Genomic DNA, 23,326 nt, shown 5'->3' with positions numbered 1-23,326 from the left:
AACAAAAATAGAGCGATAATTTTGAAAAAAAAACAATATTTTGAACTTTTTGCGATAATAAATATCCCCAAAAAAAGATATAAAAAAAAATTTTTTTTCCCTCAGTTTAGGCCGATATGTATTCTTCTACATATTTTTGGAAGCGTTTATTGATTGGTTTGCGCAAAAGTTATAGAAAATAGGGGATAGTTTTATAGCATTTTTTATTAATAATTTTTTTTTCTTTTTTTTTTTACTAGTAATGGCGGTGATCTGCGATTTTTTTTATCGTGACTGCGACAGTATGGCGGACACATCGGACACATTTTTGGGGCCATTGTCATTTTTACAGCGATCAGTGCTATAAAATGCACTTGTTACTGTCAAAATGACATTGGCAGTGAAGGGGTTAACCACTAGGTGGCACTGTAGGGGTTAAGTGTTCCCTAACGAGTGATTCTTACTGTAGGGGGGTGTGGCTTGCTGTGACACGTCACTGATCGTGTTCCCGATGACAGGGAACACGATCAGTGACAATGTCACTAGGCAGAACGGGGAGATGTTGTGTTTACACTAACATCTCCCTGTTCTATCGCTCCGCGAGACGATCGCGGGCATGCCCGTGACGATCGAGTCCGCGGGCACGCTCACGGAGATCGCGGCGTGCTTCTTAAAGGGGACATACAGGTACCACTTCTTAAAGGGGACATACAGGTACGTCCTTTTGCCTGCACGTGCTATGCTGCAGACGTATATCTGCGTGCGACGGGGCGGCAAGCAGTTAATCTCCCTATAATAATTTTTAGTTATGTTACATTAGGCTTATGTACAGTGCATCCAGAAGGTATTCACAGCGCTTCATTTTTCCACATTTTGTTATGTTGCAGCCTTATTCCAAAATGGATTAAATTCAATATGTTCCTCAAAATTTTACAATACCCCATAATGACAACGTGAAAGAAGTCTGTTTTAAATCTTTGTATTAAAAAAAAATCACATGTACTGTACATAAGTATTCACAGCCTTTGCTATGACATGCAAAATTGAGCTCAGCTGCATCCTATTTCCACTGATCATCCTTGAGGCCGGGTTCACACTAGTCCGGCAAACACTCCGACATTAGGAGCTAATGTCGCATGACGTGTGAAAATCAATGTTTCCCTATGAGAGCCGTCTTAACTGGTCCGACACAAGTCGGTCTGACTTTGAAAATGCTCCCTGTACTACTTTGGTCCGACATTGATCCTACTTCAGCCCATTGAATATCATTGAAGTCAGACCAAAGTAGGATCCTTGTCCTTACCATCCGACTTTTGACATCCAACATTTTGATTACAGCAGCAGTAAAAGGAATTTATCTCACTCTGGGATTGTTTTGATTGGTCAAAGAACAAGTCAGACTATCACAAAGTCAGATCAAAGTAGTATCCGGTTCATGAAAGTCGGATGGATGTAGGACCAATGTCGCAGAGCAAAGTAGGATGAAAGTTGTACTGCTGTCTTGTAGTATAGTGTGAACCCAGCCTCAGATGTTTCTACAACTTGATTGAAGTCCACATGTGGTAAATTCAGTTGATTGGACACGATTTGGAAAGGCACACACCTGTCTATATAAGCTCCCACAGTTAACAGTGCATTTCAGAGCACAAACCAAGCCATGAAGTCCAAGGAATTGTCTGTAGACCTCTGAGACAGGATTGTATAGAAGTATAGATCTGGGGTAGGGGGCAGAACAAAGTCTGCAGCACTTTGGTCCCAATAAACAAAGTGGCCTCCATCATCAGTAAATGGAAGAAGTTTGGAACCACCAGGACTCTTCCTAGTGCGAGCTGACCGTTTTTCAGCGGCAGGAACTGGGAGACTAGTCAAGATTGAAGGAAAGATAAATGCAGCAATGTACAGAGACATCCTTGATGAAAACCTGCTCCAGAGTGCTATGGACCTCAGATTGGGTCAAATGTTTATATTCCAACAGTCCTAAGCACACAGCCAAGATAACAAAGGAGTGGCTACTGGAAAACTCAGTTAATGTCTTCAGTGGCCGAGCCAGAGCCCAGACTTGATCCCGATTTGAACATCTCTGGAGAAATCTGAAAATGGCTGTGCATCCAACCTGGTCGAGCTTGAGAGGTGCTGCAAATAAGAATGAAAGAAACTGCCCAAAAATAGGTGTGACAAGCTTGCAGCATCATACGCAAAAAGACTTGAGGCTGTAGTTGGTGCCAAAAGGTACTTCAACAAATTATTGTTTGCAAAGATTTCAAAAACTTCTTTCATGCTAGCATTACGGGTTATCGTTTGTAGAATTTTGAGGAAAAGAATGAATTGAATCCATTTTGGAATAAGGCTGTAACATAACAAAATATGGAAAAAGTGAAGCGCTGTGAATACTTTCTGGATGCTGTAGACCAGGGGTCTCCAAACTGCGGCCCGAGGGCCAGATGTGGCCCTTTGCTAGTCTGTATCTGGCCCTTGGGGCACAATTCCTCCCACTGATATGAGGCACCATTTGTCCCACTGACATCAACAATGGGGCACTATATCTTCCAACGATCCCAATGATGGGATACTATACCTCTTACTAATAGAGGGAATACACCTCCTCATATTGGCTACCAACCCTGAGGCCATATTTATTTTCACTGATGTTGAGCCCATGACATTTTCTGCCCCTGCTGGCCACAATCTGGCCCTCCTAAAGTCTGAAGGACAATAAAGTGGCCCTTTGTTCGAAAGGTTTGGAGACCCCTGCTGTAGACTAATGCCAGCTTTTGTTTGGTTACTAAAAGCAATACATGTGACAGTAAAATGGCAGATTTATAAATATTTTTGACCACTTTTACACACATAAATCAAAAAAAATATCTCCTTAGACTTTGGAAGCACTCTTCACCAAATATAGAACAGTTGAAATCAAGTTGTTAGTTGCAATGGATAGTTTTATTTCCTTTGACTTACACATAAATCTGCATTAATTTTTATTTATTTTTTATCTCCTCTGTCTACCCTGCCCAGGGAAATCAAATGTTATGCTGAATTATAAAACCTTGGGCAGTAAACCATCACTTTACCTAAAAGGCAATCAATTGGTATATTTTTTCTTCCAGTTTTCTTTGGCCTTGTTGTTTAGAATCCGAGTTCCTTTTAAGACAATACCTTGACCTTTCAGATTTTCTGAATCCCAAACATGACAATAATTTGATTATGGGTTAAATCTGGTGGTCAAGTTAGACCCTGACTTATATACATTATATACAGTACCTTGAATGCTTCAGCAGCAAGACCTTCTTTCCATAACCCCACTCTGTCCTCTCATATTCTGCCAGCTTCATTTGTTGCCTTCATAACTTTAGGTTAATAATAAATTCAACCCATGGTATTTGTGAAACACTCTTGGAAACTTTATAGGTGTGTGTTTTTTTGTTTCTGGTTTTATTTCTAAATAAAACTTTTCTGATTAAGGCCCCTTTCACACGGGCAGACCTTTCAGCTCCACCTGTCAGTTTTTTAGGCGGACCTGAATGGGCGCTCCATACAGGCGGTGACATGTCCGCTGACATCCGATCCGCTAAAGTGTGACGGATGGAAACCCTGTTTTCCATCCGTCTGGCGGATCGGATGAGAACGGACTCTTCGGTCCATCTTCATTCGATCCCCCATAGGGGAGAGCGGCACTGACAGGTCAGTCCCTGTACAGTTAGTGAGAGACAAACCTGTCATCTGTCTGTTCAGCAGGGATTGACAGTGTGATTTCTGCTGAGCTAAGCAGAGCCCGTACACGGACACGTCCGTGTGAAAGGGCCCTTAAAAAAATAAATTAAAAAAAAGGATCAACAGAGAAAGCAGAAGCTTCTCCTAATGACCACACTAAGTGGGGTGCCCCAAGTACTAAAACATGGAAATTTCACCAATAATGTTCTCGAGAGGTATTGGCATGTGGATTAATGCATATCTACACCCAAGAACAACAATTTTATATACTGCATTTTACCAGTCTGTAGATGTGGTGGCTGCATTCATTTTAAAATTTCTTCCAGGCGATGAACATTTTCAGCTAATAAAGAAATGACCTATTGATCTTGCCAGAAATGTAATATCTTTATAATTTACCGTGAGCTGAACTATAATCACAAACAATGTTACCTTTCTTCCAAGCTGTGTTTGCTAATTTATTTATTTTTTATTTATTATTACTATTTGTTTGTGAAGCGCGCATATACCACCGGTCGGTGGTGCCAAAGCGATTTGTGACAAAATAGCCCGGATGTTCTGGCGAGGGGAGCATAAACACATCCCTCCACCTAATGGAGATGAAAAGAGGATCAAATGTTTCTAGTCCAAATCAGATGATCAGCCTAATCTGACAAACATCCCTCCATAGATATAGAGGACTGAGTGAGTGTAGCCACTTTAGGACAGGAAGCGTGTTATTCATTGGAATACCAGGTCAAAATAAAAAAAAGCCTGAAAAAAAATAAAATGATGCAGCTATCCATATAAGGACTAGTAACCGGCTATATATTACATTTTTGTTTTTGTGTTTATTACCTCTTTAACTCTCTAGAACAGGGGCCTCAAACTGGCCGCCCTCCAGCTGTTGCAAAACTACAAGTCCCATGAGGCATTGCAAGGCTGACAGTTACAAGCATGACTCCAGCAGGCAAAAGGCATGAAGGGACTTGAAGTTTCGCAACAGCTAGAGGGCCGCCAGTTTGAGGCCCCTGCTCTAGAATCTACCAAAACCTGAAATATCAGTTTTGTGTGAGTCGACCCTTAAACAGGAATGATGTATGAAGAGCAAAATGCCATTGTCCAACACACTCTGTATCCTTGTTTATTTGAAAGAGAATACCTGATTTTTATCACAAACATACACAAAAGCAGAAACAAATTTAGGACAGTGTCAACAGTATATTTTGATTTGTGTTTAAGAATTACCGATGCCATAAAATATTTTAGTGTTTATTTGTTAGCAATGTGTCCTGTCAGAATGGAAATATCAGAAAGAAACTTGTATTATTTAACTGAAATTCAGAAAAGTAGTGACTGTCGGTCACTATGCCCTTATCTAATGAACCCTGCATTACTTATTCCATCACTGTTTTCACACTGTTGGCCAATGAAAAACAGCAAAAATCAGATACAGGGAAAAAAGGAATGCATTACAGGATGGTCATTAAAAATAGCTGTATACAAAACATTTATGGGTCTGACTTCCAGTTCCTATGGGTTACAAATTCTCTTGACTTCTGCTTTTTATCTCTTAATAGACACAGAAAACCGTTATTGTAAAATTAGACCGAAAAGAAGGGTGAAGTTTTTCCACAAGATCTTTAGTTGTTTTCAGGCTCTGGAGCCCTTTCTGGTTGTTGATTCAGCCAACTGTTGTTCTCGTGCCCTTTCTAAAAAGGCACAAAACAGTTACAGGGAACCGCGCATTCCCTGAAGCAGTAGTTATATAAAGTATGGTCATTGTCCCTTCTGGTCTAAATAATACACACCTTGGCCATCACAACTGGACCAACACTTCCGTTTTTTTTTTTAATTCTTTTTTTTGTCCCCTTTCTTTCAGTGCAAAGGCTGAAGGGACTTGAAGTAAATGATGTTGAGTAAGTCAAGGCCCTCTCCTGTTACAAACTTAAGTTGTACTTCCCAAAACAGATGATTTGTTAAAAGTTCTCCGATTGGTACACCATAGGCCTTGTATACTACTGGGAATTTCAAATGGGGACATAGTCCAAGGCTGTCTTTCTCTGGAATGGTGAAGTATCATCTACTCTTGTCCAACCCGGATGTGAGGATTCAATAGTGGGTCAAGATTCGGGTCATTTTCAGCCGATGCTCTACCCCATTTGGACATAAGTAAAATTAGGGTAAGGAAGCCTAATACACCAATTATTAGGACAATGAAAAAACGCTGTTTGGTGGAAGCTGGCTGGGACTTGGAACCAGCACGATTTCTGTAAAGGAAATAATAGCTATAAGTTAAACAGGTCACAGAGTCAGTGGAGAGCAGTATCTACGTAAAGAGTACATAGTTCAATATAAATAAAATGTAACAGGTAGCGCCTAGAAGAAAATAGCGAAATATATGATTTGGGTATACCTTAAAAGGAACACTAAAGAGAATATTTTTTTTTTTAATAACAAACATGTTATACTAACCTTCACTGTGCAGCTCATTTTGCACAGAGTGGCCCCAATCCTGGTCTTCTGGGGTCCCTCGACGGCTGTCTCAGCTACCCCCGCAAGAACTTTCCACCTTCATGCAAGCCCTCTCGCATGGTGGTAAGTTCTTGCGGGCATGCTCCCGTGATACAGCCAGCAGCTATAGCCGCTCACTGTATCACTCGGCCCCGCCCCCCGACGCGCCGCGTCATTGGATATGATTGACAGCAGCGGGAGCCAATGGCTGCGCTGCTTTCAATCAACCAATGAATGAGCAGAGAAGCCTTTCAAAGGGGTCAGGTAAGTAAATGGGGGCTTGGGGGGGGCGCTAATGCTCGGATGTTTTTTCACCTAATGTATAGATAGAATGCATTAAGGTGAAAAAACATGTATCTTTACAATCCCTTTAAAAGTAGGACTATAGGCAAAACTTTTGGATAGAGCAAAAAAAAGAGGGGTTACAACCCCTGCCAGATTTTTTTTCACTATCTGTGTTCCATTGCAGAGATTTCCCTTCACTTCCTGTCCCATAGCCAATAGGAAGTGAGAGGAAATCCCATTGGAAGATTTCTCTCCATTACTTTTCTGGGAAGAGGGTGAGTCTCAAGGTCACAGACAGAAGTTCTAATCCCTCTCCACTCTAACCAAAACATCTTGCCTTTAGTTATACTTTAAAGCGAACTCTGCAGATACTCGCCTCCCCACCAACGATCTTCAGGGTGCCGGGTTTTCAGCTGTTTTGACTGGGTAGTATGGGAAGACATAATTCCTGTGCATATGCAGGAGTTCATTTGTCCTGGCTCTGTATTGAGAATGTATGTAGAGCTGTGCATGCAGAGAACATTGTGAACTGGCAGGCAAGTTTGTTTTATTGCAGAAAAGATATAGTAGGTTTCTTCTGCAATAAAGCTTCTGTCTGCTCCCAATTTTATTTTGTACTTTTAGTTCTGCTTTGTTATTACAGAAGAAAAAAAAAAAAGAAGAAGAAGAATTGAGGAAAAATAAGAGGTTAAATTAAAAAAACCTAACACAAGGATACAAATCTAGCCACATGACTATCATTTTTAAATCTCATTAGAATTTGGAGCAAAAAATTCCTGGCTTGTTAGCTTTGTGAATTGAGTGCAAGGTCTACAAAGATTTTGCCCATCTAAAAGTCATAAAAAGTCACCATTTCAGGACACCTAATCTTAAAGAGGTTCTTTAGCATGACAAAGCATCAAGTCAGCATCTGCAAATAGTGTAGCTCCTGACTTTTAATAAAAGGACACTTACCTGTCCAGGGATCCAGCGCGGTCCTCCTCCAGGCTGGTCTTATTCGCTGGTCGCCGGATCCCCAGGACCACAATGTTAACTGTGGGAAGCAGGCTGTGACTCCTTGCAGCTTCACATCTGACTCCCCACTGCACATGCGTGAGCCGCACTGTGAATGGTCCCACAGCCTCCTGGCACCCGTGACATGGCCAAGAGGCAAGAGGCCTCTTCAAAAGTTGGAGGGGAGGGGCGGAAAACGAGGCACAAAAGCGGAACATCCTTTTAGGGGTGAAGTTTCTGCTTTAAAGCACCATTAGCTAGATTCAAGTATACCGCCGCATCTTTGCGGCGGCGTATCGTATTTACACTATGCCGCCGTAAGTTAGCTAGGCAAGTACTGTATTCACAAAGTACTTGCCTGCTAAGTTACGGCGGCGTAGCGTGAATAGGCCGGCGTAAGCGCGCCAAATTAAAATGAGGATGTGGGGGGCGTGTTTTATGTAGATTAACTGTGACCCGACGTGATTGACGGTTTTTACGAACGGCACATGCGCCGTCCGTGTACATATCTCAGTGTGCATTGCGGCAAAGTACGCCGCAAGGACGTATTGGTTTCGATGTGGACGTAAATTACGTCCAGCCCTATTCACGGACGACTTACGCAAACGACGTAAAATTTTCAAATTTCCACGCGGGAACGACGGCCATACTTAACATTACTAGTCCAGCTATTTGATGGAATAACTCTACGCCTGAAAATGCCTTACGTAAACGGCGTATCTTTACTGCGACGGGCGCACGTACGTTCGTGAATAGGCGTATCTAGTCATTTACATATTCTAGACCGAACGCAATGGAAACGCCACCTAAATATTGCACCCTAAGATACGACGGCGCAAGCCGTCGTATCTTAGATAGGTTTAAGTGTATCTCTGTTTGAGAATACACTTAAACTTAGGACGCCGCAGATTCTGAGTTAGGTCGGCGTATCTACTGATACGCCGGCCTAACTCTTTATGAATCTAGCTATATATCTGCAACTGTTAAATTTATGAAAGACTACATTTTAAATTTTTAGTCCTACTGCATAGGTTTTTACAGAACTACATATTTTATACGTGGCAGTCTTACACTACTAAATAACAGAGTGGGTGGTTTGTTGTTGTAAAAAGGTCTCAGTCCAAATTCTCTGCTTTTCATCTATGCTCTCTAAGCAGCGGTTACTGCTTTAGGTCCCAGGCAATGCACCACAATGCACGTGCCTTAGGGTGATATTCAGGAAAAATTTCACTACACTGCACAAACACATGTAGTGTGCAGTGATGTGCTTTGTATCCAATTGGGCCCTCAAAGCCAGAATCCAGGCTAATGTTAAATACACATGTGAAACGCATAACAGGGGCCTGACAAAGGATTTGTAATTCTCTTCCACCAGGCTCACCACTGACATGAAAGCAAAGCAGGTCTACTGCACCACTGCTATAAAAACCAAACATGGCCCCAGCTTACTGACTGGACAACAAAGATGAGGTCTCCCTGGCTCAGCTTTCTTTTCTCATCAGAATGTTTAATGCCACAATTTGTACACAGCATTTTCATATTTGCCAAGAGTTTGGCTTTAATATCATAGTTTAAATGAAAAGTAGCTAAAACCCACAGATGGCACGATCTGTTTGTGAAAGAATGTCCCTCTCTCCAAGATCACGGCAGTACTACCTAAACAGCACATTACTCTCATAGGAAAAAACATTCATTTACATTTAGCAGTTAGTAGTACAATATAAAATTAGCCTTATAAAATACTAAACTAACCGCAGTATTCTTGCCAACCAGCTCAGTGTCGGTCTCCTCCTGTATTTGTCTTCATCAAAATCGATCACTGTGTCTTGGGAGCCAGCAACTTCTCGAGTGTCATAGATTTTCCTAGGTGTGGAGGCTACAACATCAAAAACATAAATCCCCATTAGTCTTAATGATAACAGTATTTCTAGGAATCTTCCAGGACAGCCACATGAAAGGTGATAAGTTCTTCCCTCTACAGGAAAGACAAGCCAACAGATTTCAAAAACCCCCTTCAACCTTTTGTCTTTCAGTTGAGCTTAAAAGCAGAATACCTCCACCATTGCACAAGGGCGAAATTAAATAAGTTCCACCTAAACCCCATATACAAATTGTGAGAAGTGTGAGAACTAGGAATGCTGTCCTGGAAGATTCCTAGAAATACCATTACTGGTAAAGACAAACTGAGAATTTCCCCAATGATCTTCCAGGTCAGCTACTTGAGAAAATAATCAAATAGACAAGCCCATATCTTAGGGTGGGACGATACTTTGTAAAAGCTAGGGCCTGTTGCAAAAGGAACTCCACCCTGTAATGTCTGATAAAATGTGTCCTGCCTAAGACTACGTAGCAGCTCTGCAGATTTGGTCCACTGGTGCTTTTGCTCTCTCTGCCCATGACGTTGCCAGGAAATGTGTGAAATGTGTCTGAAAATGGGAGCGGACAGCCATCTATTCTATTAATAATAGGTTGTTTCTCTAATAAGTCTAGCCACTGAACCTTTGACTGCCTGGAGACTGTTTCTAGTTCTACTGAAAAAAATTCAGAAGTTGACTTGATCTTCTGAAATTCTTAGTAGAATTTCACATATTGCAAAAGACATCTCTAGACTTCTGTGGTAGTAAGAAAATACTCTAGGTAGGTACATTGGGTCAGGCCTTAAAAAAAAAAAAAAAGAACCATACGTTATGGATGCTTCATAGACAGAGCCTGTAAATCTCTTCTACAACCAACCAAAAAAGCAGTTTTAGTATTAAACTCTATAACGAATAGGTCTTGCCAGGGCTACTGTTAGAAATCATGGGGCCCCGTACAGCCTACCTGGCAGGGCCCCCCCCCCCCAATATATCAATACCATATTTTCACAAAAAATACAATAAAATCATTACTAGTGGACACGAACATAACAGAGAACTTGTGTGAATTAGCCCTTTTTTAATTTGTGTTTTACATAAAAAAAAAAAAATATATTTATATTCACAGTGACAGGGGGGCACACAGGGGGGGGGGGCGCACAAGGCATCCTTCTGTAACTGCCCCTCCACCAAACCATACTAATTCCCCCTGCTGTTTGGGCCCCTCTGTATGCCCGGGCCCCCTACAGGAGGACATGTGGTCCCCCCTATCAGCGGCCCTGGGTCTTGCAGAGGTTCCAATGGCACTCTACCTGGACCACTAAGTATTTCGAATGGTCCCAGGGGGGCACAACCTTATGAAAAACTGGAGTACAATACTCTCTAGCTATCTAAAACCTCTGGATTAGAGGATCCTTGGCTAGTTTCCTATCCAAGACTGATAGAGCCAAAACTTGGATCCTCAATGTACTAAGGGCTTGGCCTAAACCTATGCCTTTACTTAAAGAGAATACAAAATAGTCGAATGGTGGGAGGGAAATCTCAGTTTTTACACCAGGCAGAAGTGAGGAGTCAAGATCTTGGCATGGGCAAAATTTGCTTGAACAACAGACGGAACCTTCCAGTCAAAATCTCCAAATAGGCCACAGTGAATCTGGAACCAGAGGACCACGGCCAATAGGAACCAGAAAAAAGCAAATGTTTCAAACTATTCCTGGACGGTAAAAATCACAAACTAACCTAAGGGACCAGGGGGTGGGAGGGGTTTTATTCTGTTGGCTTGTGTTTCCTGTGGAAGGAAGAACCAATCATCTCTTATATGCCTGTCCTGGAAGATGATTAGGGAAAACTGACTCTTGAGACTTCAAATGTTCTCTCTTTTCCATTTATTCTTTTTATTTTTAAATAATGCAAAAATGACTCAAAAGCAGCTGTATACACATTTTATGATTTTCTCAGTTGATCACAGTGACAATAAAAAATAGGCTCAAACCTAAATCCTGAGATGTGTGTGTAAGAGCAGAAACGTTTCTTCACATGTTTATGTGCCCTGTCTTAAGCAGCCTATTCAAATTGAATGTGCTAGCATGCATCTCAGCAGCCCAGAAATCAGACATGCACTGGTTTTGACAGTGCATGTTAATACGCTGGCATGCAACTCTGTTGGAAAGGTGTGTTGGGGTAGAATGTGGTGCCTCACAAAAATGCACATTTCCACAAATTGATATTGTGAACAGGACCTAAAGCTTTGTTGCAGCTGAAACTATGAGCATATCAGAGAATCCTGTGTACTGCTGTAACGTCTGCAACAAATAACAATGTAACAAAAAGTTTGTATCTATTCATCAATGTAACAAGCTGTTACAAAGAACTCTGTGGAAGGAGCTTATGTAATGGACACCACTTAGGGCGGGTCCCTACAGATATGTGCGCAGGGGTGGGAAATCGGAATCCAAGGAAGTAGGTGAGGGGTTCTGCAAGGAAAGCAATCTATGTTTTTTTTTTTACAGAGAGCACACTCCAGGTTTGTGAGGGTTTTAATAATAATAAATTATTAAAATAATGTTTTTAATGTGGCAAGTTCTTTTCAAATGTCTCTGGTTAGATCTCCTATATCCTGCTCCATGCACCACTCTTACCTGCATTCATAGCAACACTCTCCCCTCCAGTGTCTCCAATAATGACAGGATGGTCTTTTGATGTGCTTCCCGACAACCCATGCTGTGGCATAGGTGTAGGGCCAGAGCTGTACAGATACCCTGTCTGCTGTGCCATTTCTGGACTTTCTGATAGGTGATCAGAGGATGCTGAGGAGAAACAGAAACAAGTGTTACACTCTAGGCTCTTTCTGTGAGTTTATATAAGTAGGGGAATGGAAGTAAATAAAAAAACTCACAGTTAACAACTGACCAGTCCCTGTAATCTGTGACGTCATGCTGGGAGATTTCATCTACAGGCTCTGCCTCTTCAATCTAATAAAGAAAAAAGTATGACATAGGGCAGTGATAAAGGCATGCTTCTTTTTCATATAACATTGAGTGTAACATTTTCTACCAAATCAAAGTCAATAGAGAAAAGTGGTTACTATAGCTACACAATGCATGTTTCTTATACAAATATAACAATATTTACCGAGAACAAAAGAGAAGGAAAAATGTAAAATAAAAAGTGTGCAGCACTATAAAGTACTATGCAATACGAACATAACAGAGATAGTAATTGGAAACTCAAACAATACATAACTTGTGACTTACCATAGGAAGGCCAAGGCCTGCTCTAGCCCAGTTGACCAGTGAGAGTTTATCCCGCAGCGTGGAGGCCACTGGGCTGACAAGATTGTTGGGGGGAAAGATCGGTCCCTGGCAGCTTGGGCATTGGTACCCTGCGGGTGCTGTGTTTGTCGGCAACTGAGAGGCCAGATCATTTAGGCAGGACCAGTGAAATAGATCTGATTAAAGTAAAGTAAAAAAACAGCCTTTATATGCACATTCACAGATATGATGAAGTTTATACAACAGTGAAATATTTATTTGTTCAATTCTATTAGATTGCTCTAACCCTCTTGTATTGAATTGTGTTTGTAACTGTATTGTCTCTCTTCATAAAAGGTAAAACGCTGCACTGTTTGGCACTACATAAACAACAACACAACAGCAAGAAAAACAAGATATTCTTCTCTGGCAACATAGATAGAAAGGTTCATACCATAACAAACAAGGCGTACAGTCTCCTTGGATGAAAGCAGGGTATTGCAAAGACGACAGTTTGGGTTGTAATCGCTGTCCTGAAGCCACTGTAGATATGACTGAACAATACACTAGAAAAAAATATATATATATATATATATAAATATAACACACACATATTTTAGAGAAGTGTTTAGAGGGAAAAACGATTTGTTTGTGGCCATGCTTTGCAAAATACCTTTTTTCAGCAGTATATAGCAGTCTTGTGACTGCTATCAGTCTGGTTAAAGCTTGTAGGAGGAGTTTTCATTATCACCTAATTGTCCTATGAGGCTGCAGGACCCCCGACCCTCTGTATGGACAATGCCGATTGGCCCTGTGCTGATCACATGCACTCTCCCAAGAAAAAAAAAAAAACCCTCTAGCAATATACATCAAACTGAGCATGTGCAGCTTTCCCCAAGACTAAATATATCAGGAGATGGTTTGGGGACTGTGGAGGAGGAGGTTTAAAGAAGACAGGATCAAACAGCATTTTTACACAATGCAGAGAATTAACCCCTTGGGTTCCACAGTGAGTACAACAAGCGCGCGTTACTGCATATACAGACCGATTTTACTGGTGTGAGTTTAGTAACACTTTAATTGTCATCGGTCATGAATAGCAGACACCTTAGCTCATGGGTCTTCAAACTACGGCCCTCCAGTTGTTCAGGAACTACAATTCCCATCATGCCTAGTCATGTCTGTGAATGTCAGAGTGTTACAATGCCTCATGGGATGTGTAGTTCCGCAACAGCTGGAGGGCCGTAGTTTGAGGATCCCTGCCTTAGCTAGTGCTTGTATTCATGAACATATACTGTATCTTGCAGACACCAGGTAACTTAATTTTATCCTGGATTTGGGCTTTAATAAAGAAAAAAGAGGATTCTTCCATTTTGGAATAGAAAAAAAAAACAGCCTTCTCAAAAGGAGCCCAGCGATGGCAGCTCACACACTGTATTTCCCCTATGAAAGGTGTGAATTAAAAACTGGATGCCCGAATTCATAGCCAACACAATAGTATATGAATTATGTCATTCATTTGGATGGCCTAAAACAAGATGCCACTAGCAGACTAATCGTGCTCTCTTACCTTGGCATGGTTGGCTACCAGACAGTGTTCACAAACATTGACCCGGTGCTCAAAGCAAAAAAGATTTGTAACTTTCCTCTTGGGACATTTGCAAAGACCCATAATGGCAGAGACACCTGCAGAAAAGGGAAGCAAGCACATTAGAGCGTCAGGAATATGCATACATAGATCCATTAGATAAATGTCTACTGCAAACAGTTCCAAAGCATTGAGAACTGAAATCTGCGTCATCCTAGCCAATGGTCACCAAGTATTGGCTTGTAATCCAAACATGGCTCTGATTTACCTAGGATGGGGCTTGCATTAGTCTCTCTGTATCATAAACATCAGTACAGTATATGTTTCTGAGTTTATTAAAGTATTTAGCCCATTATTGCTGGAATCTTACTCCCACCATAAGCTCTTATTGCCTTTATTCCTGGTTTTCAGGACGACAGCTCTCATTAAAAGGGAGCAGTCAGCTTGGTTCCTGATGCTGCAAGTGAATCACTTCTTCACATGACCATTTTAACCTGCGGGTTGGGCTGGGGTTTATGACAATTATATTTATGTGAATTTTGGGCATATTCAGAAAAAAAAGTTATAACTCATTTTCATTTGCAAAAAAAAGTTGCAAATCGAATACCACATGAATGTGAAAAGATACATATTCAGATAGAATACTTGAAGAAAGTCCTATCTAAGCTTAAAGGGGTTGTAATGGTGAAAAAAAAAAAAAAATCCTAAATAGCTTCCTATACCTTTAGTGCAGTCCTCCTTCACTTACCTCATCCTTCAATTTTGCTTTTAAATGTCCTTATTTCTTCTGAGAAATCCTCACTTCCTGTTCTTCTGTCTGTAACTCCACACAGTAATGTGAGGCTTTTTCCCTGGTATCGAGTGATGTGCTCGCCCCCTCCCTTGGACTACAGGAGAGTCAGGACGCCCACTAACACACAGCTCCTTTCTCTATCTGCAACGTAGAGAGCGTCCTGACTCTCCTGTAGTCCAAGGGAGGGGGCGAGCACGACACTCCACACCAGGCAGAAAGCCTCGCATTACTGTGTGTAGTTACAGACAGAAGAACAGGAAGTGAGGATTTCTCGGAAGAAATAAGGACATTTAAAAGCAAAAAAGAGATTTTTAATACAGCTTACCTGTAAAATCTTTTTCTTGGAGTACATCACGGGACACAGAGCGGCATTCATTACTATATGGGTTATATGGAGTACCTTCAGGTGTAGACACTGGCAATCTTCAAACAGGAAATGCCCCTCCCTATATAACCCCCTCCCATAGGAGGAGTACCTCAGTTTTGTAGCAAGCAGTATGCCTCCCAAAATGGTCCTCAAAAGAGGGGTGGGAGCTCTGTGTCCCGTGATGTACTCCAAGAAAAAGATTTTACAGGTAAGCTGTATTAAAAATCTCTTTTTCTTTATCGTTACATCACGGGACACAGAGCGGCATTCATTACTATATGGGATGTCCCAAAGCAATGCTTACAATGAGGGGAGGGAGAACATCTCCAAGACAAAAGGATTTAATTTAGAGATATACTCAAATCATAATAAATCCAACTTATTTGAGAAAAATAATCTTAAATTTTAAATTTAACTCAAAAAAAGAGGAGCCCCCGGAATCCGAGGGTCTCAAACTGCAGCCTGCAGCACTGCCTGCCCGAAGGCAGTATCAGTATTCCTTCTTACGTCCAACTTGTAGAATTTTGTAAACGTGTGGACAGAAGACCAGGTTGCCGCCTTGCAAACTTGAGCCATAGAGATCTGGTGGTGTGCTGCCCAGGAGGCGCCCATGGCTCTAGTAGAATGAGCCTTTAATGATACTGGAGGAGGCAACCCTTTCAAGCCGTAGGCCTGAGTGATTAATTGCTTAATCCACCTAGAAATGGTGGACTTTGCAGCTGCCTGCCCCTTCTTGGGCCCATCCGGTAGAATGAACAGCACATCTGTCTTCCGGATCTTCTTTGTAGCTTTAAGATAGGCCTTCATGGCCCTGACAATATCCAAGGTATGCAGCAACCCTTCCTTTCTGGAAGTAGGTTTAGGGAAGAAGGATGGTAATACCAAATCCTGGTTCAAATGAAAACTGGATATGACCTTCGGAAGGAAGGAAGGATGAGGGCGGAGAATCGACCCTGTCCTTATGAAAAACAAGATATGGTTCCTTACAGGATAAGGCTGCCAGCTCCGAAACTCTTCTTGCGGAAACTATGGCAACCAAAAATACTAACTTCCTTGTCAGTAGAACCAAAGGAATATCAGCCAACGGCTCAAACGGTTGTTTCTGTAAACTTGACAGAACAAGATTTAAATCCCACGGACAAAGCGGGGATTTAACTGGAGGTCTAATACGTAAGACCCCTTGAAGGAAGGTCTTAACCAGCGAGTGGGTGGCCAGCGGCCGCTGAAACCACACTGACAGAGCAGAAATCTGTCCTTTGATTGTGCTTAATGCCAATCCTTTATCCACTCCTAGCTGGAGAAAACTTAATACTCTATCGATGGTAAATTTGCGAGAAAGCCATCGCTTGGACTCACACCAGCCTACATAGGCCTTCCAGACCCTGTAATAAATCACCCTAGAGACCGGTTTCCTGGCTCTGATTAGGGTAGAGATTACTTTCTGAGACAGACCTCTACCCCTGAGAATCAGGGATTCAGCTTCCAGGCCGTCAAATTTAGATGCCGTAAGGCAGGGTGGAGGATCGGACCTTGCGATAGCAGGTCTGGCCGTAGAGGAAGAGTCCAAGGGTCTCCCACTACCATCCTTAAGATTAGTGAGTACCATGCCCTTCTGGGCCATGCTGGAGCTACCAGGATGACTGGTATGTGCTCCACCCGGATCCTGCGCAGCAGGCGGGGTAGTAACTGGAGCGGGGGAAACGCATAAAGAAGTTTGAACTGATGCCAAGGGCAAACCAACGCATCGGTTCCGCAGGCCATCGGATCCCTTGAGCGGGACATGAACCTGTCTAGTTTCTTGTTGAGTCTCGATGCCATGATATCCACGTCCGGCACTCCCCATCTTTGGCAGAGTGCTTGAAAGACTTGTGGATGCAGAGACCATTCCCCCGGCCATAGAGTCTGGCGGCTTAAGAAGTCCGCCTGAAAGTTGTCCACTCCGGGAATGAATATTGCCGATATGCAGGGCACATGAGCCTCTGCCCATAGGAGAATCAAGCTCACTTCTCTCTGAGTGGCCTGACTCCTGGTCCCCCCTTGGTGATTTATGTATGCCACTGCCGTGGCATTGTCTGATTGAATTCTCACCGGGAGCCCCTGCAATTTCGACGTCCAAGCCCTGAGGGCTAGTCGAACAGCTCTGAGCTCCAAGATGTTGATGGGTAAAAGCTTCTCTGGCTTTGTCCAAATACCTTGGCGAGTGGAACCATCCACAATCGCTCCCCAGCCCGTCAGGCTGGCGTCTGTGGTCACTATCTTCCAAGCCACTGGGCTGAAAGACCTCCCCTTCAGTAGATTCTGAGGGTCTAACCACCAACACAGACTTTGTCGGACTCTTGATGAGAGAGGCAATGGGATATCCAAGGCCTGTGGCCTTCTGCTCCATGCTGACAGGATGGCTGCCTGCAGGATGCGAGTGTGGCTCTGGGCGTATGGCACCGCCTCGAAAGTAGCCACCATCTTGCCTAGTAATCTCATACATAGGCGAATAGTCGGTTCTTTCTTGCTTAGAACCAGTAGGATTAATTCCTTGATGGCTTTGACCTTCCTCAGAGGTAGGAACACCCCTTGTTGTTCTGTGTCTAATCTCATGCCGAGATATTCCAACTGCCTTGTGGGCTGGAATGCTGACTTCTCTCGATTTAGGACCCAGCCGAACCTCTCGAGGTATTGGACCGTGAGGGCCACTGCTCGTTCCAAGCCGGGAGACGAGTGGTCTATGACTAGGAGGTCGTCCAGGTATGCTAGGATCGTGACCCCTTGGATCCTTAGCTTGGCTAGGATTGGAGCTAGAACCTTCGTGAACACCCGGGGGGCCGTAGCCAACCCGAAGGGAAGTGTCACGAATTGGAAATGACGCGAAGCCACCATAAAGCGTAGATATCTTTGATGTGGCTGATAAATTGGAACATGAAGGTAGGCATCCTTTATGTCTATGGACGCCATGAAGTCGTCCTTTTGGAGTGTGGCAGCTGCTGACCGCACGGATTCCATCCGAAATGAGCGGATTTTTAAGTATGCATTTACCATCTTTAGGTCCAAAATTGGCCTGACATCTCCATTGGGCTTTGGGATGATGAATAGGTTGGAGTAGAAACCCAGCCCCTGTTCCAGGACTGGTACCTCCACTATCACTTCCTGGGAAAGTAGATGATCTAGAGCCGACTTTAATGCGGCTCCTTTCTCCAGATCGTTTGGAATCCTCGACTCCTGGAAATGAGGAGGAGGAAACCTTAGGAATTCTAGCTTGTAGCCTGTGGCCACGGAAGACCATACCCACTCGTCGGGAATGCTGGCTTCCCAAATCTCCGAAAAGAGTCGCAGCCTTCCCCCCACCTTCGTGGGTGGGGGCGCCCCTTCATGAGGTAGACTTGGGGGCTGGTTTTGCCGGCTTGCGAAACCACTGCCTCTTGCCCCTAACAGCCTGTCCTCTTGATCTGCTGTTGAAGCCGAAGTTTGTTCTTGCAGGAGGCCGTCGATACTGCTTGGCATTAGAGGGCCCCTGCCCAGGGGAGGACTGTCGTTTAAACGCAGGCCCCTGAACCCTCTTCTTAGTTGGCAAGAGAGTACTCTTGCCGTTTGAAATGGTCTGAATGTATTTATCTAAGTCCTCTCCGAAGAGCCGTCCTCCATGGAAGGGAAACCCTGCCAGGAGCTTCTTGCATGGGGGCTCAGCCTCCCAGCTTTTTAACCATAAGAGTCTTCTCATATGGATAAGGGATAATGATAAACGTGACGCTTGTTGGATAGAATCCTTGATTGCGTCTACCGTAAAACATATGGCTTTAGGGACATCCGAAAATTCTTCTGCCTGCTCGGCAGGAATAAGTTCAAGCCTTTGTTTAAATTGATCCGATAAAGCCTGAGCGACTCCAATCGCAGCCACGGCTGGCTGTACTACTGCCCCTGCAGAAGTGAAGGAGTTCTTAAGTAGGGCTTCCAAGCGTCTATCAACTGGATCTTTGAAAACCTGTACGTTTTCTACAGGACATGTTAACGATTTGTTAACACATGAGATGGCTGCGTCTACTGCAGGAGAAGCCCATTTCTTGGAAAACTTTTCTTCCATAGGATATAAGACAGAAAATTTCTTAGGTGGAAAGAAAACCTTGTCTGGTTTGTTCCACTCTTGGAACAAGACTCCCTCTAAGAGAGGATGGATCGGAAACACAGCCCTGCTTTGAGGCGCCCTCAGTGAGCCCAAAGCTGAAACCGTCGATACCTGGAGATCTGGTACAGGCAGGTTGAATGCCTTATGGACCAAGTCCGTCAAGCCCTGAATCCACCAGCTCTCCCTCAGGGAGACTGCCCCAGACTCCTCTGTATCCGGATCTTCGATCCCTGAACCTACTTGGTCTCTGTCCAAGAGGTCGTCCAATTCCCCAGAGGAAAGGACCTCCTCTTCCGAGGGTCCGCGCACGGGTGACGGAGATCTATTCCGCTTACTACCCCGCATGGCTGCGGCTATCATTTCTCCCATGCTTCTCCGCATCTCATTTAAAGAGGCGAGTAACACCTCTTCCGTGACCACCTTAGGGTTGGGTTGACTCGCGTCAGCTCTAGCCCCAGACCCCGATGGCCCAACGGCTCCCTGTGGGGAAAGCAGCGGCATAGCTCTATCCGAGACCTCAGACTCTGCGGGGGAATCCCCACCTTTTGTACCCTCTGATCTTGATGCCATGGTACAATACCGAGGTACACCTGCTACTTATTGGTACCTGGGACTTATAATAGTTAAATGCCCAAACACCTGTTTGGGGAATAAAAAATGTTTCCTCTACCCTAGATGACACTTTTTTTTTTTTTTTTTCAAAGAAAAACTTTTCTTCTTTTTTTTTTTTTTTTTTTCAATCTAGGCAAGAAAAAACATTCTATCCCCCTGAGTAGTATTGCCAAAGAAAAGACTATGAGATGGAAAAGAAAACCAGCCTATTCCTAGGCTAAACCACAATCTTCTGAAGACTGTAGTATTCTTTCTGGCCACTGTGTGTCCTCAGCGCCCCGTGCTTCCCTCCAGTCCTTCCTCCCTTAAGCCAGAGAAATGAATGAGCTGTGGCATCTAAGGAAGGGCCGCCCCTTCCTTTAAACCACTGACCCGCCCTTCCCCCCCAGCTAAAACGGCGCCAAATGCGTCTATAACACGTGCACGCGCACCGCGCGCGCGCCCGCGACGGGGGGGGGGGGGGGTTGGGAGGAAGGGCCTCTCTGTTCCTGCAGCCGCAGGCCTGTGAACACACGAGGAGGTCAGCGTTTTGCCTGCCTTGCAGGCATGAGGGAGAGGACTGGATAGAGCATCGCCTGGAGGCTTGCAGGTAAGCATAGCTCTCTGACACACACATACACTTGTACATAAAAGGCCCCACTCACAGCTTTTACAACACTACCAGGGAGGTCACTTTTTATGGGGAACTATAACATATAGAGCCATCCTATCTTCATGATATGTGACTGGTTTGCCAGATGCAATGCATAACCCTTAGGCATGTCCCCTGTGACCTCCCAGAAAAAACTTGCTAAGAGCCAAGCCCCGCAGGTTTTTCCCCTTACTTACCTGCTCCATGCCGCAGGACTTTGCCAAGCAAGAGGTCCAATCTTCCCCCATCTCCGTGGGGATGTCTAGACCTTCAGGCCCTGGGAACCTTCTTCTTCCATGAAGGATCCACTGTCCTGGGCCCATACAGCACCCTGGCAAACAGAAAACATTAGGCGCCCCAAAGGTTTCTAAGTTCTGGGCCCAGGGTCCAGCTCTCTTAAAAAGAAAGCATTATGGGCTATACCCCAAGGGTTTGGGGTCCGGTTACTGACCACTTTAGCGCGCAGGCTTTTTTGGACAGAACCGGTAGCTCACCTAATCCCAAGGATGCGGAGGCAAGCTAAACCATGACTAACACCTAAGACACTGGCGTAAAAACTGAGGTACTCCTCCTATGGGAGGGGGTTATATAGGGAGGGGCATTTCCTGTTTGAAGATTGCCAGTGTCTACACCTGAAGGTACTCCATATAACCCATATAGTAATGAATGCCGCTCTGTGTCCCGTGATGTAACGATAAAGAAATGGAAGGATGAGGTAAGTGAAGGAGGACTGCACTAAGGTAAAGGAAGCTATTTAGGGGGAAAAAATTGCACCTTTACAACACCTTTAAAGTACAAATAAAGGCGATTGTTTTATATTTTTAGTTTTGGATAGCGTGCAGAGATATTAGAATGCTTGACAGTTTTTATTGCGGCCTGTGCCCCCATTAGGGAGATTCACCCTCTCTATTTGTCCTGTTTACCATTATTATTGAAAGTAAAAGAAAAAACACACATTTTGGGTTGTCCCCAGAAAAGTAATAGAGGGGAAATCTTCCAATGGGTGATCTCGGGGTCCACAAGGAATTCTCTAAATTTGAAAGGATTTTCTCTCACTTCCTGTTTGGCTATGGGATAGGAAGTGAAGGAAAATCTTTACAATAGGGCACAGATGGTGATAAAAATATCTGACAGAGGTTACTCTCCCTTACTCTATCCAAAATGAAAAAAAAAAAAAAAAAAAAAAAAAAAAACGTTATACAATGTTTTAAATCAATCCTACAAAGAATAATAAAAGTAATTTACATGTCAGCCAAGACTAACTGAAAAGCATGGGAACCAGCACTGTGTGTTTTGGATATGTGTGTGTTTGTGTGCTGTGCATATACACTCATCATTTAAAATAATTGCAAAAATGCATACACATCAAGTTGCAGTGCAGTTCAGTATGATAAAAGCACTAAACTCTAGGCTTAAAATAAATATGAGAGTATCTGTATCAGGGGCGTCGGGAGGGGGTGGCTAGCCGTGGCTGAAGCCCCGAATGTGACCCCGTAAAGCCCAGAGTCTCACGGTGGCAGGACTGCATTATTAGCCTCGAGCCGCCGAGCGCCGGGATCGATCTGATCCTGAGTTTTTTGAATTTGTCACCATTTTTCACTTATTTGGTTATTATCACTCAATATTTTTAGCACTGTACCTTTTTTGTATTTTATGTCTTTTTTACTTTGGGTATCTTGAGTAATAGGTACTGGCGGCTTCTTTAATTAGGTTAATATATATTTATTCACGTGTTCGCGCAGTGTTTTTTTCCCTAGGGAAAGAATCTTTTTTTATACCTATTTTGATCCTGAGTGCCGCCGAGTCCCATAGCAGGTCCCGCCTTCTGGAGCCTGCGCAACGCCTATGATGGGCGTCCCACTGGTCCAATGCCGTGACCGCAGGACATGTGACGTCCATCATAGGTGCTGCACTGGCTCCAGAAGGTGGGAATTACAATACAGCCGCCGCGCCGGTTCCACATCCCTGCTCGGTGGGCCGCAGGCGGCTCTCCTCATCGGCTCTCTGACGGAATGACTGCCTGCTGCTGTGACACCGCTGAGCTGAGGTAGGTCAGAACCGTCAGAAAGTGTAATAATGTGTATGTAAATGTCAGTGTATGTCAGGTAGGTCAGTGTAAGTAGGTCAGTGTATGTCAGGTAGGTCAGTGTAGGTAGGTCACGTGCTAGCCAAAAAAAAAAAGCCTGCGTCACATACAAACCGTCGCCCCCCCCCCCCCCCCCGGTTCCCGGCCTTGGACTTCAGGCTGAAGCCCCTGGTCTTTTTGCCACCTAGCAACGCCCCTGATCTGTATTCATATTGGAAAACCAGTTTGTATGTGTGTAAAATTGCCTCTAACCTGCATGAACAGAAGCTTTTTAGGGGCTTTAAGCAGATGGTCCTTCATTATTTCCTATCATTGGGTTCTCTCTGGTGACAGATAGAACTAAATGACCAGCTCCATTCCCGGCCCTGTGTCATTGTTGCGTAATCTGGACATTCCCAACCTCAGCTCAGGATGCCCTTCTTTTCCTCTTTTGATTGGGAGATGTAAAGGGTTGTACACTCCTCCAATGCCAATGGCTGGTGTCGCACTGGTACGACACGACCGCTGTACAACCGTCATCCTACTTTGCCCTGCAACATCTGTCCTACTTCCATTCGACTTTAACTAACAAGA

At 43.8% G+C, this 23,326-nt stretch overlaps 1 protein-coding gene across 1 annotated transcript in view; it reads right to left on the bottom strand.

Annotated features, from left to right (window-relative positions):
- Positions 1 to 4,797: 4,797 nt before the first annotated feature.
- The window catches only part of ZFPL1 (zinc finger protein like 1), a 28,941-nt gene continuing 10,412 nt past the window's right edge, over positions 4,798 to 23,326 (bottom strand). The window contains exons 2-8 of the mRNA XM_040328580.1: positions 14,136 to 14,251; positions 13,020 to 13,131; positions 12,569 to 12,762; positions 12,211 to 12,286; positions 11,954 to 12,121; positions 9,214 to 9,337; positions 4,798 to 5,939 (exon numbers count right to left, since the gene is read on the bottom strand). Coding sequence (XP_040184514.1) covers positions 5,753 to 5,939; positions 9,214 to 9,337; positions 11,954 to 12,121; positions 12,211 to 12,286; positions 12,569 to 12,762; positions 13,020 to 13,131; positions 14,136 to 14,237 — 963 coding nt within the window. The 5' untranslated portion in view covers positions 14,238 to 14,251 and the 3' untranslated portion in view covers positions 4,798 to 5,752. The remainder of the gene's footprint in view (positions 5,940 to 9,213; positions 9,338 to 11,953; positions 12,122 to 12,210; positions 12,287 to 12,568; positions 12,763 to 13,019; positions 13,132 to 14,135; positions 14,252 to 23,326) is intronic.

This window comes from Rana temporaria, chromosome 11 (assembly GCF_905171775.1).
Source record: "Rana temporaria chromosome 11, aRanTem1.1, whole genome shotgun sequence".
Taxonomy (NCBI): domain Eukaryota; kingdom Metazoa; phylum Chordata; class Amphibia; order Anura; family Ranidae; genus Rana; species Rana temporaria.
This window is presented reverse-complemented; position numbering and strand designations above follow the sequence as displayed.